This window comes from Nicotiana sylvestris, chromosome 6, assembly GCF_000393655.2.
Source record: "Nicotiana sylvestris chromosome 6, ASM39365v2, whole genome shotgun sequence".
NCBI classification, from domain to species: Eukaryota; Viridiplantae; Streptophyta; class Magnoliopsida; order Solanales; family Solanaceae; genus Nicotiana; species Nicotiana sylvestris.
Window position 1 is genome coordinate 111,342,052 of NC_091062.1, and position 27,127 is coordinate 111,369,178.

The following is a 27,127-nucleotide window of genomic DNA, read 5'->3' on the forward strand; positions in this document are numbered from 1 at the left end:
ATGAAGACCCGCAGAGGCACATTCAGAATTTCTTGGAAATTACGAATACCTACAACTATCCGAACGTTTCCAAGGACTATGTCAGGCTGACACTTTTCCCCTTTTCACTAATTGGGGAAGCTAAGGAGTGGTTGAATAAAGAGCCAGCAAATTCAATCCGCACTTGGGATGATCTGGCGAGGAAATTCTTAATCAAGTTTTTCCCCACTAAGAAAACAAAGGTATTGAGAAGTCAAATTCTTGGGTTTTAACAACGAGCTGGTGAGACACTGCGTCAAGCATAGGAAAGGTACAAGAAGATGCTCAGAGACTGTCCTCATCATTGCCAGACGGACAAGGTATTGGGTCACACTTTTGTAGATGGGTTAGATGATGCTTCAAAGATAAATCTTGATTCAGCTTGTGGGGGTAGTTGCATGGCCAGACCGTACAGTGAAATCAAAATCTTGCTGAATAACTTCACTTCTAATGATAATAACTGGCAAGGTGAGGGTGATTCACAAAAGGCAGTTAAGCAAAAATCAGCTAGGTTACTTGAGTTAGACGAAGTGTCAGCCATGAGAGCCGATATTGCAAAGCTGGCCAATCAAATGACTAGGATGACAATGCAGCAACCATAGACAATGCAACACGTACAACAAATAACTATTTGCTGCGAACTCTGTGGCGACAGTCATATGAGTGATATGTGCCCCACGAATCTAGAATCCATCTATTATGTGAGGCAACAGAACAGAGGTCCACCGAATCAGCATGCACAATACGGGAATTCTTACAATCCAAATTAGAGGAATCATCCCAACTTCTCATGGGGTGGAAATCAGCAGAATCAGAATCAGTATAGACCCCAAGGGAATTTTAATCAGCCTCAGAGACCACCCCAACAAATGGAAGAAAGTACCAATGATCTGCTAAAGAAGTTGTTGATTAACAATCAGCAACTCAGGACCGACTTTAGAAATCTTGAAAGGAAAATGGGGCAGTTAGCAACAAATCAAAACACTAGACCTGCAGGCGCCCTCCCCAGTGATACATAAAAGAACCCTCAAGTGAATGCAGTTACACTTAGAAATGGGAGGGAGCTAGAGGAAGTGCCAAAGAAAAAGAAAGACAAGCCCATACCTGAGGGAGAGTTGATCTCTAAAGTGACTCAAGATCCAAAGAATGCTGCAGAAATTTCAGAGCTAGTGGAGGCCCCAAGACCACCACCACCTTTTCCCCAGAGATTGCAAAAAAAGAATGATGATCGCATGTTCACAAAATTCCTCTCTATGTTGAGCCAGGTTCAATTGAATATCTCACTTGTTGATGTGCTTCGTGAAATTCCAAAGTATGCTAAATACATAAAAGATATAGTGGCTCACAAGAGAAGATTAACTGAATTTGAGACAGTGGCACTTACTGAGGAGTGCACTTCAAGGGTCCAAAATAAGCTCCCTCAAAAGCTTAAGGATCCAGGCAGCTTCAGGATTCCTGTGCGCATTGGCAATATTGATGGTCGTGCTCTTTGCAATTTGGGGGCGAGCATAAATCTAATGCCCCTGTCCTTGTTCAAGCAACTGGGCCTGGGAGCTCCAAGGCCCACTACTGTGTTGTTACAGCTGGCTGACAGATTGATAGCACACCCTGAAGGGGTGATTGAAGATGTGTTGCTGTAGATTGGGAAATTCATCTTCCCTGCTGATTTCATTATCCTCGATTATGAGGCTGACAAACTGGTTCCAATCATATTGGTGCGACCTCTCTTAGCTACTGGTGATGCAATTATCAAAGTGAGAGGGAAAGATGATTTTGAGGGTAGATGACGAGGAAGCAGTTTTTAATGTCTACAGAGCAATCCAACTTCCCTGCCACTATGAGGAGCTCTCAATGATATCTGTTGTTGAGGCTAATGAGAAGATTCATTATCCGAGTGTATATCTAGAAGATTCTCTAGAGAAAGCACTTATATTGCTTGATATCCTGGGGTTTGATGAGGAGGTTGAGGAGATTATGCACATCCTTGATAAATCTTGTGCGTACCTGCAAGGGATGCACCCCTTCGAGCCTTTGAATAGACCAGAGGGGCCTCCTCCAAAGCCGTCAATTGATGAAGCCCCAAAATTGGAACTTAAACCCCTTCCATCTCACCTACAATATGCTTATTTGGGTGACTCTAACACTTTACATGTTATTATCTCGTCTGACTTGTCTAAATTGCAGGAAGAAAAGCTGTTGAGAGTGCTACGTGAGCACAAGCGAGCACTTGGGTGGACTATATCTGACATTAAGGGCATTAGTCCAGCCTTCTGTATGCACAAAATCCTCATGGAGGACGGACACAAGCCCAGTGTAGAGCAACAACTCCAACTCAATCCAATCATGAAAGAGGTGGTAAGAAAAGAAGTGATTAAGTGGCTCGATGCAGGTATTGTATTTCCTATCTCAAACAGCAAATGGGTAAGCCCCGTCTAATGTGTACCCAAGAAAGGGGGGATGACTGTAGTAGTTAATGAGAATAATGATTTAATACCTACGAAAACTTTCACCGGGTGGAGAATTTGCATTGATTATAGAAAATTGAACAATGCCACCCGGAAGGACCACTTTCCCCACCCTTTTATTGACCAAATGCTTGATAGATTAGCTGGCCAGGAGTACTACTGCTTCTTAGATGGTTACTCGGGTATAATCAGATTGCTATATCCCTAGAGGACCAAGAGAAGACCAATTTTACGTGTCCTTATGGCACGTACGCGTTCAAGCGAATGTCATTTGGTCTTTGTAATGCACCTACGACTTTTCAAAGGTGTATGATGGCCATTTTTACTAACATGGTTGAGAGGTTTGTGGAAGTGTTTATGGACGATTTTTCTGTGTTTGGATGTTCTTTTGATAACTGCTTGATGAACCTTGATAAAGTACTTGCTAGGTGTGAAGAAACTAACATGGTGCTAAACTGGGAAAAATGCCATTTCATGGTACATGAAGGTATAGTCCTAGGGAACAAAGTGTCCAAAGATGGTTTGCAGGTGGACAAGGCAAAGGTGGAAGCGATTGAAAAATTGCCTCCACCGATATCTGTCAAAGGCATTCGCAGTTTCTTGGGCCATGCAGGTTTTTATCGTTGTTTCATTAAAGATTTCTCGAAAATTTCCACTCCCTTGTGCAGGTTGCTTGAGAAAGATGTCGCCTTCAAATTTGATGATGCCTGTCTGAAGGCATTCGAGGAGCTGAAAGGAAGGTTGGTTACTGCACCAATCATAATTGCTCCGGATTGGGAGCAGCCATTTGAGTTGATGTGCGATGCGAGCGACTTGGCTGTTGGTGATGTCTTGGGGCAAAGGAGAAATAAGATATTCCACTCCATCTACTATGTGAGCAAAACTCTGAATCCAGCTCAGATGAACTACACCGTCACTGAAAAAGAGTTGCTTGCAGTGGTGTGGGCATTTGACAAGTTCAGGTCATATCTTGTGGGGACCAAAGTCATCGTCTACACAGATCATTCAGCTATCAGATACCTATATGAGAAGAAGGAAACCAAGCCGAGACTAATTCGGTGGGTCCTGCTCTTGCAGGAGTTTGATTTAGAGATCTGAGATTGCACAGGAACAGAGAACCAAGTGGTTGATCACTTGTCCAGGTTAGAAAATCGGAACCATATGGCTGAAGGGGGTGCAATCAAAGAAACATTCCCTGATGAGCAGTTATTGGAGATCACCTCAAGCATAGCCCCGTGGTATGCAGATTATGTGAACTTTATTGCAAGTGGGGTGACACCATCAGAATTGACACCAGACAATTGACGAAGGTTCTTGCATGATGTGAGGCTCTACATGTGGGATGAGCCATTCTTATATAGGCTATGTGCAGATCAGTTGATGCGGAGATGTGATCCTGAGGAGGAGATGAGTGCCATACTTCATAGTTGTCACGCCTCGTCATACGGAGGTCATCACAGTGGAGACAGGACCACCCAAAAAGTGCTACAATCAGGTTTCTATTGGCCAAAATTGTTTAGGGATGCACACGCCTTTGTTAAAATGTATGACGGGTGCCAAAGAACTGGGATGATCACTAAGAAGCATGAGATTCCGCTGCAAAACATCCTGGTAGTGGAGCTTTTCGATGTTTGGGGAATTGACTTCATGGGAACTTTTCCATACTCGAACGGCCATAGATACATCTTGGTGGCAGTTGATTATGTGTCTAAGTGGGTGGAGGCCATTTCTCTTCCCTCTAATGATGCAAAGGTGGTGGTAAGATTTGTCAAGAAGCATATCTTCACACGCTTTGGAAATCCCAGAGTGTTGATCAGTGATGGAGGTACGCATTTCTACAACAAACTGTTAAACAATGTCATTGAAATGTACGGGGTCAAGCATAAGGTCTCCACTGCCTATCACCCACAGACGAGTGGTCAAGTGGAGGTTTCAAACAGAGAGGTAAAGCAAATTCTTGAGAAAACAGTGAGTGCAAATAGAAAAGATTGGGCCGTAAAGTTAGACGACGCATTGTGGGTTTATCGAACAGCATACAAAACTCCCATAGGTGCTTCTCCTTATAGATTGGTGTATGGGAAGGCATGTCATTTGCCCGTCGAACTTGAGCACAAGGCCTATTAGGCAATAAAGAAGCTGAACATGGATGGGGACTTAGCTGGAGAGAAGAGGTTGTTGCAACTCGATGAGCTCAAGGAGTTTCGATTACATGCATATGAGAATGCCAAATTGTATAAAGAGAAGACTAAGAGGTGGCATGACAAGCACATTCAACATCGAGAGTTCAAGCCAGGGCAAGAAGTTCTGTTGTTCAATTCGAGGTTGAAGCTTTTCCCCGGAAAGCTTAAATCTCGTTGGTCGGGCCCTTTTATTGTGGTAAGCGTGAAGCCTCATGGAGCCGTGGAGTTGAGAGATATGAGTTCAACTGGCACTTTCTTGGTGAACGGTCACCGGATAAAACATTACTAGAGTGGTGACTTTGCACGTCACAAGACCTAAGTGGACTTGAAGGATGCTTGAGAACATGTTGAGTTGTGCCGCAACGTTAAATCAGGCGCTGGATGGGAGGCAACCCATTGAAATGTTGTAACTGTCGTGCCACGACGTTAAATAAGGTGTTGGTTGAGAGGCAACCCAACGATAGTAGTAGTGTTTTAGTTTGAGCTTTAACTTACTAACAAATGCAGGCGACGAAGGGCGGGTGAAAGGACCATCAACTAGGAGCAAACCAGGTGAAAATAAATGCAAAAATAAATGCCCAGGAGCGCGACTTCACGCACAAGTTCGCGCGCCTGGGCGAACCATTCTGCCTGGAACTCAACATCACCGCGCGAAGAAACGTGCGAGCTCCAAAACTTCGCGCACAAGTTCACGCGCCTGGGCGGACCATTCTGCCTGGAACTTTTCAGGCGTTTTGTTTTTCTTTTTAGTTTTAGTTTTTCTTTTTATTTTTTTATTTTTTTGTAGTTTAATTGGTTATTTGTTTTGGACACAATTACCCCCCCCCCTTCTATTAGACAAAACCCAAATCCCCTCTTCCAAACTCTCCCAACTCCTTCAAAAACACCAAATTCCAGCACCCCTTCCCCCATCCCCCTCTCTCACGATTTTCAACAAGGTATGAGCCCTAGTTGTAGTTTTTTTTCTTTTTCTCTTTCTACTTTCAGATTTTTTTATGTTGTATCTTATGCCATTAGTGTAGATGTGTTTTGTGATTTGGTGTTCAAACTTGGTGAAATATGTTTTGGGGTTAGTTTGTTGTAAGTGTGGGGTGGGTAGCACTTGAGTTGGGTTCTGGATGAGATTTTGTGGGGGCGGCTTGTTGCAAGACACTTAGAAAAGAGTTGTGAGAGCCTAATGCCCACAAGGTGTTTGTGGAAAGGCCTCAATGAGCATGATTATGTATTTGTGACCAATTTTGCATGTGAAGTCTGAGTAACCACATTAAGTCACACTAATTTTGTTGGGCTGAACTAATGTGTCCACATTTTGCAAGTATTATGGCACCATCGAAAAAGCGCCAAGCCACGGGTCCATCCTCAAGCCGCCAAAGGGCAACTCCTGCATGTCCCTATAACAGCAACAAATTTGTCTTCCCTGAGGCTCAGACCCGTTTTACAGAGAAGGCTGCCAAGAAGCCAATTCCGGAGAGGGGCATTGCCATCAAAAAGGTCAAGGAACAATGCCCCCACATGTATAATGAGTTGATGGAGCGGGGTTTGCAGGCCTTCATTGACGAGCCAGGGGAGGCTAATGTAATGGTTGTACGCGAATTCTATGCTAATCTACCAGATCATGTCCACCATGTGGTCACAGTACACCGCAAGGCGGTGGATACCTCCATTGAGGCGATATGCATAGCATATCAATTGCCCGACCCTCTGCCTGGGAATACTGACTTTTATGAATATGGGCGAAATCCAACCGATGCCAAGTGGGAGCGTTTCTTTGATGACATTTGCGTACTAGGAAAAATGGTAGAGTGGCTAGAACATGGAGAGAAGTTCCAACCCTCCGTCTTAACTCCAGAGGCGAAGAACTGGCTGTATGTGATTAACAGTCGCCTTATTCCCTCCAAAAATACTACGGAGGTGAATGGACCCCGGGTTGCATTGATTTGGTGTTTCATCAAGGGTTTTCCCTTCGACATGGCCAAAGTGATCCACGATGAGATATTTATCCGATGCCCCCAACGCCTGTATGGGTTCTTTTTCCCATCCTTAGTGACTAAGTTTTGCAGGAAAGTGCAGGTACCTGAAAATACTCGTGTGGACGGGCTGGTAAGAAAAAGCCACAAGATCCGACCTGGCAAGAAAACCTCGGGGGCAGCCTCAGCAGCAGCGGCATGTGGAGAGGATGAGAGTGGTTCTGATGCATCGGAGGAGGAAAAGGAAGAGCAAATGGATGTGGAGGGTGAAGCGCAGGCCTATGCGCCCAGCGCAACAGCTGCAGCGTTGTCACGAGCAGCGTCCTCTTCAGGAACTGCCAGAGTATCCTGGCACACCACATTGGAGCAGGAGGTGGCTGGTCTATGCACCTCCATGAATGATTTGGGCACTCGTGTGGACGCGATAGCTGACTGACAAGTCAAGTCAGAAAAGAAGTTCATGGGTTGGCTACGAGCTTTGGGGCGTGCATGCAACGTGAACCCCGAAACCATTTCCGATCAAGAGTGAAGCTTCAGGGAAGTCTCTTTACCTCACTGCTCTTTTAAATTTTAAGCCATGGGGACATGTCTTCTTTTTTAAGTGTGGGGTAGGGGATTCCTTGATTGTATGTTGTATGTAGTTGTACAAATTGTCGGGTTGTTTTGTTTGTTTCATGTTGACTTGATAGTTTTTGTTAAGCAGGAATAGTTTTTTTTTGTTAATTTAGATAAATGGCTCGGCCCAACGACAGATCCCTTTCGACGGGGTTCTTGAGGGACTGAGTCGAGAAAAAAAACTGAAAAACTGAAAAACTGAAAAAATTGTAGGCTCTTCCTGATGACGGATCTTTTAGACGATTTTCTTGAGGAAAGTGAGTCTAGAGAAAACAACAAAAAGATTTTTTTTATTTTTTTCTTAGGTAGTGTAGCAATTCCCCCTTGGTTTTTCTTTAAGCTGCGGTTCTTTTCCAAGGGTTTAGCTTGAACCGGGCATAGGTAGTTTTTATTTTTATTTTTTTGATTTGTAGATTAGGGTAATGGGCTACGATCTATAAAATTGAAAGAGTACCCATAGCATTGACACACCTGAACACAATAGACCCTAGAGTATAACACTTAGTCCTAATTGTTGAATCTCACTGAAAGTGCCTTAATTTGTATGTTTATTACTGAATTGAATGCTCGTAATGGAGTGTCTTGATGAGCTGATCTGGAATGAGTCTTATGCCATGTGTGGTGAGTTTTGTGTAGTCCATGTATTGTACTTGTGTATAGAACTTGCCCGGTATGTGAGTTGAAGCGAAATTTTAGGTGATGCTCGGTTTAAAAAATGATGTTAGGCTTTCTTTGACCTTTTTGAGCTTAATTGTTTATCACAAATAAAATTTGTCCCTAGTTAACCTTTTGGGCCTTTAGACTTTTGTTTGGCACCCACATTACAAGTCTATACCCTTTTGTTCTTAATTGACATTATTTTGATCCTTTTACCTCTTAAAGCACTTCAATTGTGAGAGGAGCGCTAAAAGAAGTAAGAAGGAAATAAGTGTGGGGTGGCTTTTGAGTGGAACCAATAAAAGGATTAAAGGTGCACGTATGTTGTAAACGAATACACCACTAGCAGAAATTGAGTGACAAGAAGAATAAACTGGAAAAAAAAAGATGATTACATTGTGTCTTGTTCCAGCTAGTGGGAATGAATTAATAGAGTGCTTAAAGAAGAAGGGAGTATTTGTGGGATGATATTATGTGTGAATGAGAAGTGGGTTGAAGAATTTGCGCTAAAAATTGCTCATGTGATGTGTTAAAGTGCTTAGGGGTTGAGTCACTATTCCTAAATACATCCTACCCGTCCCTTATCCCACATTACAACCATAAAAAAGTCCTAATTGATTTTGGATCGAGCTAGCCTACATTAGTAGAGATTTACATTAAGGGCAAGCTTATGGTATCAATTGCATGCATGTGACCTCTTTTGTGAGAGTGAGTGATTTCCTTGATATATGTGAGTATATGAATTGAATGTGGTGGATTGAACTCAGTTTTTGTTGATATAATTGTGAGGGCATATGATTCGTGACGGAAAAGCAAGTCTTAACTTCTGTGTAGAGTACTTTGAGGAAGTGTGAATATTGCATGGCACTTGAGAGTCGACTTTGAGGCTAGGATTGTTCACTGCTAGGCGTAATACATGTACATTGTTCTAGGTGTAATGCGTTAAGGGAAATGGTAGAGTGAAGGATTCTCTAGAGAGTATAGTTGATTGCTCGAGGACTAGCAATGAATCAAGTGTGGGGTGTTGATAATAGGCGAAATCTAGGTGATTTAGCTATTGTTAATGCTTCCGCTTGATTATATTCCAATGACATATTATGGTTAATTGATGAAAAATAGGCTTTAATTGTGATATGTATTCATTGCAGGACGAGGAGCATGTATGATGCTTTCAAGAGGATATTGGAATGATTTATGAGCAAGAACAACCCCTCGGAGTTGATTGCGCGCAAGGACGAGATGAAAAATGAACAAAATCAAGCTCCAGGTGTGCGACGAAACGCGCGAAGGTGCGCAGGAGTTCACGCGTAAGAAAGGCCGAGGCAGAATCATGCGCGAAGAAACGCGCGAAGTTACGCGCGAGCTCGCGCGTGTCCGGTCCGGAAAAACGTTATTTAGGGGTAAAATTGGAAATCTAGAGAAAAAACCCACTTAACCTATATAAAGTCAAGCTCGCCCAAGGTTAAATCAAGAAGGGTTTTCATAGTTTAGTGCAAGAAATAGAGAGGCAAGAGGCAAGGAGGAGTTTTGACCATCAAGTTCTTCTTTTCTTCTCTTGTTTTTGCTATTTTGTGATGAAATTGAACTTATTTGGGATGAACACTAGTATGAGTGGCTAGAGACCCATTGTTCTGGGGTCATGGGTAAAACATGAATGTTGTTGTTTGGAGTTTAATTTGACAAAGTGGGTTTATCATATTGGGTTGTTTATTTAATTCTGCGTTCAATTATTTTGCTGAGTAGCTAACAGTGAAATACTATCTACGAATCTTTAGTTGAACTCGAAAGTGGGAACTTTAGATTGCATATAGAATTAAATAGAGCAAGTTCTTGAACCTGGGTCTCGGGGAACGGATTCGCAATTGGGATAGACATATACCCAATTGCCTTGCTTGGTTGAAATACAGGAATTGTAAATGCGTTCTTGTTAATCTTAATTCCATAGACATATAGGCATTGAGTTGACTTGAATAGGCGAGTAAGAACTCGACAGATTCTTATGAGTAATATCAACCCTGTCAATCAATAACCCAGATAAATTGATTAGTCATTCTAAGACAAGAACACAACACGATTTTTAACTATGCCCGTGACCCTGGAATATCCTCTCCTACTGGTTGTTACTCAAAATTGATATTCGTTTGGTTACTTGCTTTTGTTAGATTAATTCTTTATAGTTTAAGTAGTAAAACAATTACATCTCTCTTTTGTGAACAATCTCTTGGGTAGATACAGAAATTGGGTTTGAATCAGTCAACAGTTAATCATAAGTCTTCGTGGGAACGATACTCTACTCACTACTCTATTACTTAACGATCACGTGCACTTGCGTGAGTGATTTTGGTCGCAACATAGCGTTACCATGGACATATGGGTATGAAATAGTTGGGGGCAACATTGCAAAGCCAAGGTCTCTAGAAAATGATACAGAGCGGCATAACATCTCGGTACCACGCTGACATAATCAGTTCTTCGACAGCAGTGGTCGTGAATCAAGCTACTCAGGGCATCAAGGCCACAAACCAACCACCACTTTAAAAACTCATAAGTTTTTCTTTGTTTAAAGCAGGAACAAAGTAGTGCAGAATGTCGGTCCTAAGTGAACGAATGTCACCAAAAGTAAGATCCTTAAAATCTCCATTTTTCTTTTATTTTCAGCATGTATCACTATTGTTCACACCTCCTATTTCTGAAGCTTAACTCAGGTAGAACCATTTGCCCTAGGGGATCCAGCTCATAGTTTCCGGGTAGAAGTACTCTTCGCTCAGGGTGTTTTACATAGCTTAACCCAGGTAGAACTGTTTCGCCTAGGGGGATCCAGCTCATAGTTCCGGGTAGAAGTACTCTTCGCTCAAGTTGTTTTTACGTAGCTTAACCCAGGTAGAACCTTTTCGCCTAGAGGGATCCAGCTCATAGTTTTTGGGTAGAAGTACTCTTCGCTCAGGGTGTTTTACGTAGCTTAACCCAGGTAGAACCGTTTCGCCTAAGGGGATCCAGCTCATAGTTTTCGGGTAGAAGTACTATTCGCTCAGGGTGTTTTACATAGCTTAACCCAGGTAGAACCGTTTCGCCTAAGGGGATCCAGCTCATAGTTTTCGGGTAGAAGTACTCTTCGCTCAGGGTGGTTTTACGTAGCTTAACCCAGGTAGAACCGTTTCGCCTAGGGGGATCCAGCTCATAGTTTCCGGGTAGAAGTACTCTTCGCTCAGGACATTTTACGTAGCTTAACCCAGGTAGAACCGTTTTGCCTAGGGGAATCCGGCTCATAGTTTCCAGGTAGAATTACTCTTCGCTCAGGGTGTTTTACAAACTTAACCCAGGTAGAACCGTTTCACCTAGGGGGATCTAGCTCATAGTTTCCGGGTAGAAGTAATCTTCGCTCGGGTTGTTTAAATACAGTTTAACTTAGATCGAACCTTTTTTCACCTAGAAGGATTCAACACTTTATCAATAATACATGGTGCTAACACCCGATTCTATTTCCTTCTAGTGAGAGAAGGTACCAGCCCCTGATTACATTTTCTTTTAGTAGTACGTGGTATCGATCCCTGGTTATACAATCATTCATTACCAAATTTTATCCCTTTTTAGATAGTTTTTACTACGGTTTATATCTGTCTTTTCAATAAATTAGATAATTTACAGATTTCTCTAATAACTCACAAAATGTTTCTAGTGCTAGAGTGGGGCAGAAAAATTTTATTCGTTTTTGTTTGTCTTTGATGGCTTTGCAGGCTCTGCCGTATAGCACAAGTGACGATTAAAGCTTGCAGTTTCAGTTTCTTATCAGAAGAAAGAAATGCTTCGATCACAAGATAGTCGGAGTTTAGCTTTGATAATGTGTCAGTAGCCCAGCTTCTCGAGATTCATCTTCTCAAATTCTGATCTAGAAAGCAAGCCATCGAGATTGAGTCATAATCTTTTCTTCAAAAGAATTAAGATCCAATCTAAGGTCAACACAAGCGAGTAGGTCAAAAATCAAGATTTGACTCCAGAAGACACGTGGATAGGAATTTTTGTACTCTTAGTTTGCAGACATATGTAGTGCTCTTCTCTTTTTCTTTTGATGTAAGAAGCAGTAACGGTAAGAGTAACAGTAATAGCAACAGCAACAACTGTCTTAAGTCCAGTGTCCGGTAGTCCCAGCTACCAAAGTTTTTCAGAACTACACTGACATGATTCCTTTATAGCCCAGGATATGTAGGCAACCTCAGAAGCAAGGTTCGATCACCACCTTTTTCAAAATGCTTCCACTAGAGTGAATGTGAGCAAAAATTATCCATAGCATTTATTTGTCTTTGCACGAAAACTCTTCATGTTCTCGAGCAAAGAGGGGCAGCTATAAATGCCTAATTTTTGCCTTGTATATATATGTGTATGTATTTGTTCTTATTTGTGTATGTATAGGTTTTAAGAATTGAGTAATGGTTTGATAAACGGGGTACGAATTGGGCTAGTATAATTTAATTAAAATTGTGCCAAAATTGGCCCAAAAGTTGAGCCCAAAGAGCCCAAATCCGGTCCAAAAGGGGGCTGCCAAGAAGAGCTTAAAACGACGTAGTTTTGTCTTGAAACTACGTCGTTTTGGTTAAGTGACAAGATTCAATCTCATCCACCCATCATGATTTAATCCAACGGTCCTAGTTTGATCTTCATCCTAGGTATTTAAAGCCTAAAATCCCCAAAAATTTGCCTCATTTCCCCCTTATTTCATCTCTCTTCTTTCCCTCTCCTTCTTCTCTCTTCTCTCTCTCTTCACTCTCTCTACGCCGCCCCAGCTCCGCTCACCGCCGCCTGCCGGAAATCGCCGCCGCTGGCGGGCCACCTCCAAACACCTCTAAATTCACGCCACGTAATCTCCACAACTTCCTCTTTCCATATCTCCAAACTAAATCCTAAAAAAAATCCTCAAACTCCTTGAATCTTAGATCTAGGAAACTTTCACGTTACTTTTTTGGCCAAATTCTTGAAGCTACAACCACTACCACCCCAAAATACTTACATCAATGGATATAGCTCCTCAAGACCTAGCTATTGATGTCAATTCTACCCCAAAAATCTGGCGACCAAAATCCGACCTAATTCCGGCGACCTCCCCGAACACCCTCTTTGGCATACCACCATTTTTCGGTCCTTTGATGTATAAAATGGTAAAATACTATTCTTTTTCATGGCTGATTTTTTTATTTTAATTTTTAATTATCAGATTTTATTTTTGTCTATTATTAATTATTTTAGCATTAGTTTTTGAAGTTTGAAATGTTAAATTTTCTTTTTTTGCACTTGTTGAAGTAGTAAAATAGTTTTGTATTGATAAAAGTGAGGTAATGAAAAATACTTAAGAGTATATGGTACTTGTTTGGTTGTTTGTTTACTGCTTCAAGACTCTTTGAGTACAACACTCAAAAGTCAAATTGTTTGGTAAGAAAATGTAGACCTTTGGACATTATTTGAATAAAGTCTATCTTTGAATAGTGGAGAGCAAATTTTGTTTGAAATATTTGACAAGATTTGAACTAGAAAGTCTTGCTTTTTGAATTTAAGAGCAGATTTTGTAGAAAAATCTGTCAAAAAGATTGATTTTTAATTTTTTTGAAATAGCTGGTTGTTTTGATATATAGAGGGGACTCCATCACATTTTGGAGGGGATCATTTTCTGCTTTTGAACATACAACAACAAAAAAAATTAGCAACTGAAGCATCCTTTAGTAAGCTGAAATTGTAAGTCTTAAGAGTGAATCTTAAAATGCAAACCTTTTCTTTAGAAAAGTATAAGTCCTCTTTAGAGTTTGCTTCTGGGTTTGTTCTCTGAGTTTTCGAGCTGTTTTAACACGGATTTGCTGTTGGTTTTGTTGCTGTTGTGCTGCTATTTTTATGTTGCTTTAGTTGCTGAGCTTCCATTCTTTGTTGCTGTATTTATTATTCTGCGACTCAAGTAACTCTTTAATCTTATGTTGCAGATGTTTTCACATTAACAAGAAGATTTGAACTCATCTTGATTGTTGGGAGCATGTCCATTTAAATAAATGAGTGCTTAGCTAAATTTCTTTATTGTTTAAATATATCTTGTTGTAGTTCATATGTAAAATAAATCCTTGGTTGATCAAACACTTTTTTATTCATGTGTTATTTGTCTTTACCATCTATTATAGTATTGATGCATATAAAATTGAGATGTTCCAAGTAGGTTGCAATGTGCTTAAAGACTCCTTTTGCACCTTTGCAGTTCCGGCCAGTTTATGAAAAATAACAAAAGAGACATGCTTGAAACCTTTATTTATTTTTACAGATTTTATGTGTGACCATCTCTGCTAGGATTTTAGATTTATTTTTTTTTGGTAGAAAGTGGCTAGATCCTACATATGTTTTGAAATTGCTAGTTAAAAATAAGGGTTAATGGCTTAGAGCAAAATAGGCCAGACTCGCAATTTAGCCCAGGTGGGCTGTCGTAGTAAACCAACATTTGAAATCTATTGGGCTTTCAGCTTGTGCCCATTTCGGAGCCCAATAATTGGCCAAGGCAGATTCTGTCCAATAGGCCCAATGCTTTTAAGAAGTCTATAAATAATTTGTCCATTTATTTCATAGATGTTGTCCCAATGCCATAACTAAGTAAGCAAATTGGCCCACTTTCTCAATAAATAATATGATCTATCTTCAAAATAATACTTACTAGATTAGTTGAATAGACTTATTAAGAATTAGTTAATTTTCATGATGTGTAATAATAATCCAATAACTTAAGTACCTTTAATTAATTTAAACGCTAGGCAACTAGTAGGTCCGTTTTAACTTTTTATTATTATTATTATTTCACGGACTCGCTTGCGTAGCGTGATATTAACTCTTACTATTTTAATTCAGTAATCTCATACTATTTCTACTAGCTTTAATTATTTTCTAATTTAATAAACTCTTTGCTAAACTCGCGGATTCGCTTGCGTAGCGCGATAGTAACTCTTAATAAATAATTTTTTCAATGCACAAATATAGTAATTTTTCTGAAAGTAATAACGTGTTAATAATTCTTTGTCATGACTGTGGATTCGCTTGCGTAGTGCTGTTATGACTAATCCAATAAATTTTGTCTAGATTACACATTCGTTAGCGTAGTGTGATTATGACATTTTATTATTATTATTATTTTATCAAATAAGTAAAAGCGGACATAAGAAAAGCATAAAAATTAAATAAATCACCGTTTATCCAAGTTTAATTCAAGCCAAATGTAGTCAATAAAGCGACCGTGCTAGAACCACGGGACTCGGGGAATGCCTTACACCTTCTCCCCGGTCAACAAAATTCCTTATTCGGACTTTGTTTTCGCGGACCAATAGTAAAAGAGTCAAACCTTCCTTTGAATTGGGATTCAAATAAAAGGTGACTTGGAACACCGACAAAAAACAATTTCAAGTGGCGATTCTGTAAATAAAATAATCCCTATTTCAAAATTGTCACTTTAATTAAAAAAACTCTTTAACCCACATTATCTTTTGTAGGGGTAAAAAGGGGTGTGACAATCATTATTAACGCTTGGCAACAATCTAGTATCGAATGAGAAAAAGTGATCAAGAGAAAGTTACTAGAGAGGAGCTCAACTCAACTTCAACTGACGAGCCAATATATTCGACTGTCTATCAAATTAAAGCAGAAAAAAAGAAAGTAAAAAAAATACAACTGCAAGTAAGTTAAATTCCAATTTTTTCTAAAGCTAGTCTTCTGAGATGACAGGGAGCCATCACCCATTTGCTTCTCTAGGAGGAACATATAACCAGTAGAACTACCTTGATGATATGTGGGATTCGGAGGAATAGTCCAACTCCTCATTTTCCCATTTAAGTTTTGAGGTAACAATTTCTTGGCTGGGAAAGTAGCCCTGGAAAAAAAATGAGATAATTAAACCATGGATAAAGTTCTTGTAAATAGGCATAACGTTCGCGTGTATAATAACTGTATGTACTACTAGACTATAAGTCTTGATCAGTTTTACCTCGAGTTTATTTAGAAGTTCGGTGGCATTAGGAGCTGATACAAAAATTTGAGGGGCGTTGGGGCAGATGAATTCTTCCTCCACTGCTTTCTCAATAAATTTCAAGAGGGAGTCGTAGTAACCATCCACGTTCAATAATCCTACCTGCATGCATTATTATTACTAGTACTAGTATTCCATTCAAAGGGTACATTTGTTTAATAATTAGAAAAGTTTTTAATTAGTTGATTAATGAACTCCCATTTAGGATTTTATCCGAAATTTTACCGGTTTATCATGGATTCCAAGATAAGCCCAAGCAATGACTTCAAGCAGCTCTTCTAACGTTCCATAGCCACCTGTAATTATCCCATGCACGTGCGTACGATATTATTTAACTTGATATTCCCTTGCAAAAAAAAGGCATATTATTATAGACTATGTGTTTTCCAAAATTTCCTTGATTTTTTTGGCGTTCAATATTTTTTCCCCCTAATTGTCAGAGCAGTAATTAAAAACCACCAAAATGCAAAATACGAAAAGGATATTATATTGGCGACAAAAAAGTAGTTAGACACTGCGTTCTTTTTTGGTTGGTTAGTTACAGTGATTAATTTAAGCACGCTGCATTATTCAGAACTACTCGATCTTTTTCTTCCTACTTAACTATACAGTGTAAGTCTTCTCCGATTCAACTTTAACTTATAAATATACAGTACAGTCAGTCGTAAATAATTTTTACAGTATTAATGCATCTCAACTGGTTATGTAGCAATTATTTTGTAGATTTCTTATGGTACCAAATTAAGATTAAAACATGAACAGTTGTTTGTTGTAATTGTATCCCATTTTTCATCTTAATTATAACGTGATTCCTAAGAAAGTACTAATTAATTTACTTTCCGTGCATATATACCAGTTATACTCATCATCTCTACAGTATAATTTCCTAATATTACTATGCTGTAGTATATATGAAGAATGTATGATGGCATAAGTCAAAGAAAGAAAGGAAATAATTATAAGGTAATATGAAGAAAAACAGGCGAGAATCTAGGAAGGAGAATGATGACGAACCAGGTAAAGCAATAAAAGCATCAGAATGTTTGGCCATTTCAGCTTTCCTCTGGTGCATATCTGCAACTGCCTTCACCTCTCCTACTGTTTCACCAGTTATCTGCGCATATATATGAGTGCACCACTACACTATTATTATCGTTTACAGTACAGCAAACCTTTTAAGTCAATGCAAAAATACCCACACAGCAAGTCAATCCAAAACACAACTACTGACACTTAAACTTTTAGCCCCGGGCCCACACAAGTGGATAGCATTAAGACGCACAGACACACTGATACAAAGTTGATTATCTCCAGAAACGATTGGTGGGGGTTCTTCCTTAGGTTCAGAGGTGGGGGGCAAGGGCATAATTAATAATCATAATAATTTGCAACAACATAAAACAAGAATGGAAAAAGGAGGCAAATTAAAAGAACAAAAGGAAGGAGACGACGCTTGAAATACATATCTCCGGTCTCATCTTTCACCAGGTTCAATAAAATTCATTGTTTTCTGCTCGAACTATATATACATATACAAAAAGAATTAACATAATGTTCGCACATGTATATAATAAGATCAAACTTATTTTGAACCTAATTACATACCGACTCTTGATCATGGATTCGTTGATTAACAAGCTAGAATGGGTCGTACTGTTTTTATTATTAGAATGTGTATGTTTGAATCTTAAAATTAAAATGGACAGCTTAAGAAGAGTTTCCCTTTTCTTTTTTATGGCTAAAGTAGCAAGGAGGAACAATGTCAGGGGGACCAGAAGAAGAAGAGGGAAGGAAGGGGTCAAGGGGGGGATAAAGAAAGTGATAGCTATAATTGAACAAGAAACTTCTGAAAAGAATAATTTTAAACCGAACCTACAAACTAAACAAAAATTCCATCTCGCTGTTTCATCATGATCACATACCAACAACAACAAATTTCATATCAAAGATAATAAGAATGAGGTAGAAAATACAGCAAATGTGGCTACCACAAGATGAACTAGCTAGCTAACCGAAATTGGAAATACGAAAGGACCAAAAATAATTAGTAGTAGTAGATATATACTAGTATTGTGTTTCTCCTTCCTCTCCTCTTTTATACTTGCAATCCCAGAACATGTATACTCCATTTCTGTAAACTTTCACAAGTTTAATTAAGAGTTGTTAAATTCATTTAGTCGATGAAGTATGACACATAAATATGTCAAACTAATTTTTCTCCCATTATTTTTAATTTATATGTTCGTTTACTTCACTAATCTAATTATATAATTAGTTTAAGTAATGTAGTATCTTAAACTCAAAATTATGGGACGGAGTGAGTACTAGTGATGCGAGAAGCATACCTCTCTCGGCATTAATGTCTTGGGAATCACTCTGGAGCAAGAGTATGTAAAAATTAGTTAGGGGTAAAATCTTAATTAGCCAATAGTAATGTTTAATATATATATGGTGATCAATCTGATTAATACAAAAATTATAGGCAAGGTGTCTGTACGTATTTCATGTTGAGAAGAAAAAAAGGAAGATGTATAGAAGAAAACAAGTACTTGCAAATGGAGAACTAACCCAAGAACATGACGACCACCGTTATAAACAGCATGAGAGACCAAACCCATCAAACCAATACTGCCTCCTCCATAAACCAGGTCTATATTTCTTGATACCTACAAGCAAAAAGAATAACTCAAAAAGCTGAAAAGCAAGTTGACATCATTTATTAGTACTATAACATTTCACTATGAGCTTAACTAGAGCCGCATAGAAGTAATGATTCATACGACAGACCAAACTTGCTTGGGATTGATACGTAGTTCTAGTACGTGCATAAGCTGACTTAGAAAGACAATTTGCTTTTGCTTCTAACAGTATAAGGTAACAACAATTATAAACAGGAGATGCAGACGTCGAATTTAGAAAGTGATGAAAACAGAGAAAAAGCAGAGTAATATATAGGAGTATTTTCCTTACTAGTTCTCTTCCAAGCTCTACGGCAGCCTCCTTATAGATATTCTTTTTTCCAGGGCTACTCCCACAGAACACACAAATCTTCTTGAATTTCGACTGCTTCATTTTCTTCCCTTCATCTTCCTCCATCTTCAATTTCTCTTCCTATGTGGGTGTGGGTTTCTTTACTGCTTGCTTCTATAAAAAATGGAACAAGTTACACTGCCTTTTATAGTAAGAGTTTAACTTATATACACCTAATAATTTTTTATACAACCCGATCCGGTCATTCTTCAAATACCCCTTTCGTAAAAAGTATGATCCATATATAATTTTGAAAATAAAGTAGATTATTTACTATGACAAATAAAAATAACTTGATAGTGTAAAAATTATCCCCCAAAGTTTCTTTAACTTCCATGCATTTTGGGGAGGGGCGGGGCACAAATGCAAATATCCATGCCCCTAGACAATAAGTGCCATGCCCCTTGGACAAGTAGCAGTGAAGAATTATTGAAAATTTTGTGCATATGCCAAATAGCCACGTGCATCCACAAATCTGTATTCCGTAACAGTATGGCAAAACCAAGCCTAGCACGCCTAAAGACACAGCCACTCATATTGCTCAAGTATCTACCTCTACAACGTTGCAGTCAATATATTTTTTGGATGATCTTTTATCAATATTGTCTTTGTGAGATTGTTTCCCTTATCTGTCTCAAATTTGCGCAAAGGAGGAGAGTTACAATAGGTCGACAACCACCATAAAATTAATTTAACGACACAGAATCTATATGTTGGGACGTGCTTACCTAAGAACGTGTCACAAGTTCATCACAACTTGTTTGAAATTAAAAAAGAGTTGCTGTTAATTTTTGACTTCTCCAAGCGTTGAATAACGAACTAAGCAGTATATTTTATGCCTTATTTGTGAACTAGAACGAAAAGTGAAATGCCCAATTGGAAGTTTGTCATTTCAATCAGTGTGAGCAGAAATTAGTGATCCGTACTAGTTGTGAACTCTCAATAGTGAGAGCCTCACAAGTAGCGTTGGCAAACGGGTGGATCAGGTTGGGTATGAGCAGGTCGAAGATGGATCAAGTAAAAACGGATAATTTTTTCAACCTGACTTATATATAATACGGATAAAAGAACGGGTTAACCGGCGAATAATAAGGATATCTATATTATGCATGACTTCTTGAATATGATCATTTTTGAGAGAATTCTTAGTCTCTCAAACTTGAGGCTTTACAAATGTAAAAGTTAAACTCATTAGTTATCTAAATGGATAATATGATTCTTATCCATATTTGACTCGTTTTTAAAAAGTTCATTATCCAGCCTATTTTTTAATGACTAATATAGACGAATAACTATTTTCTTTTAATTATTTTGTCACTACTACTCACAAGTGATATCCGTACATAAGGCTGCAAATTGCGTATTACTCCATGTGGGGTTCTTGAGACAGAAGTCAAATAGGAGTCACAACAGGACTTTGGGTTGGTGATAATTTAGCACCATTAGCCGGATTGAAAGATAATATATTCGGATGCGGACCATAATTTAAATTCTATAAGTTTATCTATAAAGTATTTAGTATTGGACTCATTATATTTTTAAAGTTATGAGTTCATATCTATTAATTTTATGATTTTAATAAATTTTTACACATAAATTATTACTTCGTGTCAAAAGTTATGGGTTCAGTTAAACCCGTTACTAATACACTGCATTCATCGTGTTTATATTATAAAGAGAAGTTGTGGGATGGTTGAGACTAGAGAACCCCACACTGCTAATAGATTTCGAGTTCGAATCCCGAGAGTGGAAAGGTTTTACCTCCTTTATTGGGCTTTTACAGTGCAACTTCAAATTACTAGGGCCAATAACAACAAATAAGCTAACAAACAAAATGAGGAGAAGATAGGGAATTAAAGAAGAGAAGAAAAAGGAGAACAGGACCAGCATTTGACGCTAGGGTTAGAAGTGGACTTGGCGGTCGGTAGAGTAGAGGAACCAAGTAAAAACTGCATGGTTTTCAGAGACGGAGACTTTTTACCTTAGTAATTAACTTCGCAATGAAAGAAATGGCATATCACCTCCGTGCCCTATATATACATATGCACTTTTTACCCTGACACACTATCACTATCAAGTCAATTAAAAAATAATTATAATTAATTGTTCATAAGTAACCTAAACATTGGAAATTATATCTTTTGGGCCCCTAAAGGATGTTAGCTTATTATATAAGGCCATTAGTCAGTCCAACCTTAACCCTAACGTTGTCTATATAAATACCACAACGAGTTGGAAGATATTTTTCTGAATCATCTAAAAAACTACTAGGGTTAGATATATCTCTACATTATTAAGGGATTTTAGGCTATGGCTAAAGGGAGTTCATCCACTTTGTGAGGATTTTTGATGACCGGTGACACAAGTCGTAATTACTCTAACTAATATTTCGGGTTAAATACTTCACTAAAAAAATAAGATATGTTATCTTCCACAACAGATTAAAATACTCATTTTTATATAATTTACACTATCCATATATAAATTATCTTAATCCAACAATTAAAGTATTTCAAAATCAATTCGACTAATTACCATAATCATCCATTATACAACCTTTCTAAATTCTGAATAATACTTATCAAAATTCTTCTGAGTTTGTTACTATCCTCTTCACGATAGATCGATGGACAGAAGAGCTATCCATTGCGTAGCTATTCTTTCCTCTTTCTTTCTTCTTAATATATTCCCTCCACTCACTTTTATTTGTCCAGTATTCTTAAAATAAATTTTCACTTTTACCATATCAAGAGAAGATTTTTTTTTTCTGTTATACTCACAATTTTAATTTCTAATTTCAAATTATTTTCTCAAATCCATTAAAAATATACATTAATTAATATAGGTATCATGATAATTATGTATTTTATTTATTATTTCTTAAAGGATGTGCAAAATCTATAGTGAACAAATAAAAGTGAACCAAAGGAGTACTTCGGTAACTTTTCTCCAACTCAGTTCTGCTCGTATGATGATCGAGTTCCAACCCATAAAATTAAACTACTCTTACTACTTCCTATTATATGACGTTACTCAAGTACTCTATCTGTTGGAAAAAAGGGGAGGCCGGTAATTGCATTAATCATGAGTTTCCTTTGTGTATTTAATATGGATGGAACACATGGTTTCAGAATTACTTGACAGCCTTAACTTTCTGATACTGAGTACTGATTTGCTGGCCATTTGTTGACTCTCAGTGTTGGAAAAATTGGATGATTATGGAGAATAAAAGGTTTAGCTTGAGGTGTGTCAAAGATACTGTCCTTAAGGATAATTTCGCTCACACCGAGATGAATAATATTAGGCGTATCCCCCAGGATTCAACAAGCTCTTCTAGTATAATTAGGAGCAGAAACAACAAAGATTTATGAGAAGAAAACTCAGTACTAAAGAAAAGGGAAGAAAAGGTTTTTTAACCTTTTTCACTCTACTTAGAAGATGAAAACACATAAATATATATAGTCCAAAACAAATGGACTATCTGATGGTAATGTCCAAATCTGATGGTAACGTCAAAATAATGAAAAAAACGTTACCAGCATAATAGCCATTATGGCTATGTAAAAATTTGACTTTTTCAAAACTAATATAAAGAATCCCATAATAGCTATTTAATGGTGAGTTTTAATTTGTAGAAACTGAAATCAAACTTGATAGTTATCAGTTACAAACATTAAAGAAATATATTCAAAATATTTAATGTAATAAAGACCCCATTAAAAGAATGAATCTAGATATGATTTTGAATATTTCTTTTTGAGTTATCAAATTATTTTTCTAACAATCCCCCACATAACTCAAAAAGAATATTAAGCATTAGAGTAAAATAAAAGGTTTCGTTGGGTTTTCACAAATGAGCATAATGCATTGAATCTGGTGTCTCTTGGACTATGAACCAGACCTGGATAAAATAAGATTAAACTTACAAAACAATTGGTGAAGTTCAAAACTTCTATGAATCAAGAATTCTTTTGTAAGTTTAATGTCTTATCTATCACATTTTACCTGCACACACTTTGCTGTTTATCGCGGTTTTGCGCTAATAGGCCATGCGCGCGCCTAGTTTTCATGAGTGCTCTAGAAATTTTTTGCCGTAAATTTCATAGGAGCAGCTCCACTCCACACTCATATAGGTCCATCCATCAAGTGTATTCTGCAGCGCAATACACCACCTATCAAAGGCTATGGATTATTGGATTAAGAGTATAATAACTCAACCTCACATTCTCTGCAGTCTTGCACTATATACACACATCATGAAGAGACATAATTTAATAGTGCGCATTTGATTAACTAATGACTTATTATTACCCATATGAACCTACTTTATGGGATCTCCAATCACATAGGTTGGGTTACCATCATTGTTGATATATCTCAAATTGGCAAAAGTCTCAACCCCTCGATGTTTTACTTATAAGTCAAAGGATCGGCCAAATCCTCTTTTGACTACACATAATATGTATAAAATTCTCATCTCTAAGAAATTGCTTTATCACATTATATCTCAAGAGAATGTGTCTACTCTTCCCATTGAAAGATTTATTTTCTTACAATGGTTAGTGCACCTTGGCAATCACAATTCATCGACATAATTATTTTCGGTTTAACTCACCAAGAGGTTGCCTAATTAGCGTCACTGCCAGGTAATTTTAATATCATAACCCCCACCAAAAGGTGATCATACAACAACTATCTAGTCTTATCTCATCTGAATCAGAGATTCAATATCTTCAATGTATCCTTTTTAATACAGTGGAAAATCCACATATAGAATACTAACTCATAGTATTCTCACATAAGGCACAAAATCATCTCAATAAAATTAAACTTAGCTTCTATACAAGTGCTTTTTGAAATATTTTTCAACACATAAGAACTTATTTTCTTCTTGATTTTCTAAAAATTGAAGGAACTATAACTTCTACAAGAATATCTCAAATCAGTAGGAAACAAGTCATAATTCAACGACTTCTTTACCCAAATGACTAAGAGACCCGAAGTAACATAACTTTTTCAGAGCCAGAAATACAACATATTTTTTTTATCTTCCAATATAAATTTTTGCCACAAATAAAATTCAATTTTGTAAGGCATTATTATAATATTAATAAATAATTTTCTCACCTTTTTTCCCTTTTTAGGATCAGGCTATATAACTCTGGACACCATGGTCCCCACAGTTTCGAAAATTTCAGGTTAAGGAGTTAACTTCATCACAACTCATAAAGAGTTCTACTTTATAAATAACAAGCTAATAATATAGCTTCACCCAATGATTATCGCATAGACTATCTAACTTATTAATTAATTTAAAAGTCATATTCTTCTTTCCATCTATACAATTAGATTCAGAAGAACATAAAAATCTTATCTCATGATGATTTCTAATCACTTGTTAATATATGCCATGATATTATCGGTATTTCATCAAGGAACGAAAAGAAGTAACATATGCCTTTATGAACATGACTTATATTGTATTTCACACATATTAACTTGCAAAAACTTTGCAGAGTTTACCCTTCATGCTTCTTATGACATAATTAATCATTGCTGAATTGAATCATCTTATTTATTTTAATCTAGGAAATTCTATTTAACAAGAATGCTATCATAGTAAATTATTTACTTTTTTATGCTGAGAAGATCAGCAAAGAACCTATATGACCTAGGTATAAAAATCATGTATATTTTTATTTCTAACACTCCAAATTCAAAACTCAAATTGATTGGAATTGAAAAATCAGTTTAAACCCACTATCTTAGAGCTTTCAAGAACACAAAGAATCAATCTAATAAAAATAAAAAATATTTCATCACAGGCAAGAGCCTGCTATCAAATTCATATAGTTTATGCTAGAAGTTGAACATATTAGTTTACGAATAAATTATAATGGGATATGGATGTTATTAGACAACATGAGAAGATATTTCTCGAGAGCTTTTAGCATAAAGTGGGTTCTTAAACAAATATACTTTTGTTCCTCTGATCGAATTATATAATTACAAAATTTATATTTATGTAGGCTTACGCGCATTCAAATACTAGGAAAAGTTTACCTTAATTTTGTGATGCATTTTGTCTTTCATATTGCGATAATGTACAAAATTAAAATAGCAACCTGCCAAGAGTGCATGCCAAAGTAGAACCAGCAACAACGGCATATGATACCAATATAATAATAATATCTATCCATCTGTCATGTATTACTCTCGAATTCTAGAATCGATGGAGAATGCTTAGGTTTTTTCCGTATTAGCCAATTTGAGTTTTGTTGGAAACCATAACAATTGATATTCTCCATAAGAACAGTGTGAATTATCCTTAATATTGTTGAAAAAATTGGATGATTATGGAGAATAAAAAGTTTAGCTTGAGGCGTGTCAAAGATACTGTCCTTAAGGATATTTGTCACGACCCCAACCCCGGTCATGATGGCGCCCAACACACTGCTAGGCAAGCCCGACCATTCAACAACATTATCCCAAATTCTTATTCAGATTATAGATAAATATCACAGAGAATTTACTAAGTCATTTCATTCAAGTGTATAATTAATAATAAAATCTACGGAAGTCCAATTAAAATACCACACCATAGCCCAACAGAATCCGGTGTTGTTAATTTTCTGATTTTTCGAGACGTGGGCCCGGGGCTTGGGTTTTGTCAAATTCGTGAATTTTGATATTTTTCGATTGCTTTCGATTGGGTATTGTCTCTTTAGCATAATGCGACATATTCGTTGTGATTTTGGACAGATTCGTCGCACGAGGAGGGTAATTTGAGAGGCAAGGGAATAACGAGCTAGACTTTGATCGTCTTGAGGTGAGTAATTGATGTCCTGAGGATTTGAAACCCCGGAATTTCACATCGTAATGCTATATTGAGGTGACTTGCACGCCGGATAATGGGCGTGGGGTAGAGCACCGTTGGAAATTGTGACTTGATCCGTCCCGAGAGATGTTTTTACCGTATTTTCTACTTGAACTAAATTGAGAATCATCCTTACTTCGATTTAATTGTTACATTTGGGCTTCTTGCCAATTATTTGAATCCTTCAGGGATTGATATCACTGCTTTCGCATATTTTGCATATCATTTGACCTCAGTCCAAGGTTTTAAATACTGTTTTGCAAACTCAGCCATCTTTCTAAGATTTGAAAACTTAAATGATATTTCTAAATGATATTTCGGGCTGAGAACTACTATTTTACAAATGCCCAAGGGGCTTATGATGATTTCTGGACTGAGCATGGATCGGGCTGTGCGCCGCAGCAGTGTTATATTGATATTGAGGCCGAGAGCCTGGTTGATTACATTGATATTGAGGCCGAGAGCCTGGTTGATTACATTGATATTGAGGTCGAGAGCCTGGGTGATTATACTGAGATTGATATGAGGCCGAGGGCCTAGATTTGATGCCACGAGATGGCTTGATATTGCGCTTGGGCTGTAGGAGCCCCTCCGGAGTCTGCACACACCCCCAGTGAGCGTCGTCGACAATAAATAAATGGATGGCTCGGGCTGCACGCCGTAGTAGGTACTAGAGTGTACCATCATATGCATTGCATTGCACCCATGCATTTGTTTTTATCTGTTATACCTGTCTCAGTATTTGGTACTCTAACTTAATTGACTTGTTGCTTCACTATTTGTTGTTCTAAACTGCCAGTTATAGTTTACTTTGTATTTTTCCATGATTTCTTATTCTCAGCCTTTATTTATGTTTATTACTCACTGGGTCGGAGTACTCACATTACTCCCTGCACCTTGCGTGCAGATCCAGGTACACCACAGGCTGAGTGAGGATTTGTTTAGCTGAACAGCAGTATCCGGGAGTATTGAGGTAGCTGCATGGCGTTCGCAGCCTTGATCTCTCCCCTATATCTCTATCTTTTATTCCGTATTTTTCCTAGACAGACTTGTAATAGGTGGATATTCTGTATTAGAGGCTCATATTCGTGACACCGGATTCTGTTGGGCTATGGTGTGGTATTTTAATTGAACTTTCGCAGATTTTATTATTAATTATACACTTGAATGAAATGACTTAGTAAATTCTCTGTGATATTTATCTATAATCTGAATAAGAATTTGGGATAATGTTGTTGAATGGTCGGGCTTGCCTAGCAGTGTGTTGGGCGCCATCATGACCGGGG

The 27,127-nt window shown here is 37.8% G+C and overlaps 2 protein-coding genes, 1 long non-coding RNA gene and 1 other non-coding gene across 4 annotated transcripts; 2 read left to right on the forward strand and 2 right to left on the reverse strand.

Moving 5' to 3' along the window:
* Nucleotides 1-221: 221 nt before the first annotated feature.
* Nucleotides 222-328, reverse strand: LOC138872233 (small nucleolar RNA R71). The gene has a single exon (XR_011400701.1). It is a non-coding gene; the product is annotated as a small nucleolar RNA R71 (small nucleolar RNA).
* A 4,297-nt stretch (nucleotides 329-4,625) lies between these two features.
* On the forward strand, nucleotides 4,626-4,952 carry LOC104225785 (uncharacterized). The gene has a single exon (XM_009777648.1). It carries the CDS (start codon nucleotides 4,626-4,628, stop codon nucleotides 4,950-4,952), a length of 327 nt encoding a protein of 108 aa, XP_009775950.1.
* Nucleotides 4,953-12,623: 7,671 nt separating this feature from the next.
* On the forward strand, nucleotides 12,624-14,041 carry LOC104225783 (uncharacterized). The gene is made up of 2 exons (XR_710667.2): nucleotides 12,624-13,052; nucleotides 13,863-14,041. It is a non-coding gene; the product is annotated as an uncharacterized lncRNA (long non-coding RNA).
* Nucleotides 14,042-15,555: 1,514 nt separating this feature from the next.
* On the reverse strand, nucleotides 15,556-19,139 carry LOC104225784 (cytokinin riboside 5'-monophosphate phosphoribohydrolase LOG3-like). Its single transcript, XM_009777647.2, has 7 exons — nucleotides 18,905-19,139; nucleotides 18,503-18,600; nucleotides 18,280-18,310; nucleotides 16,949-17,048; nucleotides 16,160-16,230; nucleotides 15,893-16,036; nucleotides 15,556-15,778 (listed from the first exon to the last, which is right to left on the reverse strand). The coding sequence occupies exons 1-7, from the start codon at nucleotides 19,028-19,030 to the stop codon at nucleotides 15,683-15,685; spliced, it is 666 nt and encodes a 221-aa protein (XP_009775949.1). The 5' UTR covers nucleotides 19,031-19,139; the 3' UTR covers nucleotides 15,556-15,682.
* Between the last annotated feature and the right edge of the window lie 7,988 nt (nucleotides 19,140-27,127).

Excerpts from the sequence above, each read along its gene's own strand:
- LOC104225785 (XM_009777648.1), top strand. The coding sequence starts at position 4,626 with ATGGATGGGGACTTAGCTGGAGAGAAGAGGTTGTTGCAACTCGATGAG.
- LOC104225784 (XM_009777647.2), bottom strand. The coding sequence starts at position 19,030 with ATGGAGGAAGATGAAGGGAAGAAAATGAAGCAGTCGAAATTCAAGAAG. Across the intron at positions 16,231-16,948 it reads TGCTTTTATTGCTTTACCTG|GTGGCTATGGAACGTTAGAA; the intron begins GTTCGTCATCAT and ends GGATAATTACAG. Across the intron at positions 15,779-15,892 it reads AACTTCTAAATAAACTCGAG|GGCTACTTTCCCAGCCAAGA; the intron begins GTAAAACTGATC and ends TTTTTTTTCCAG.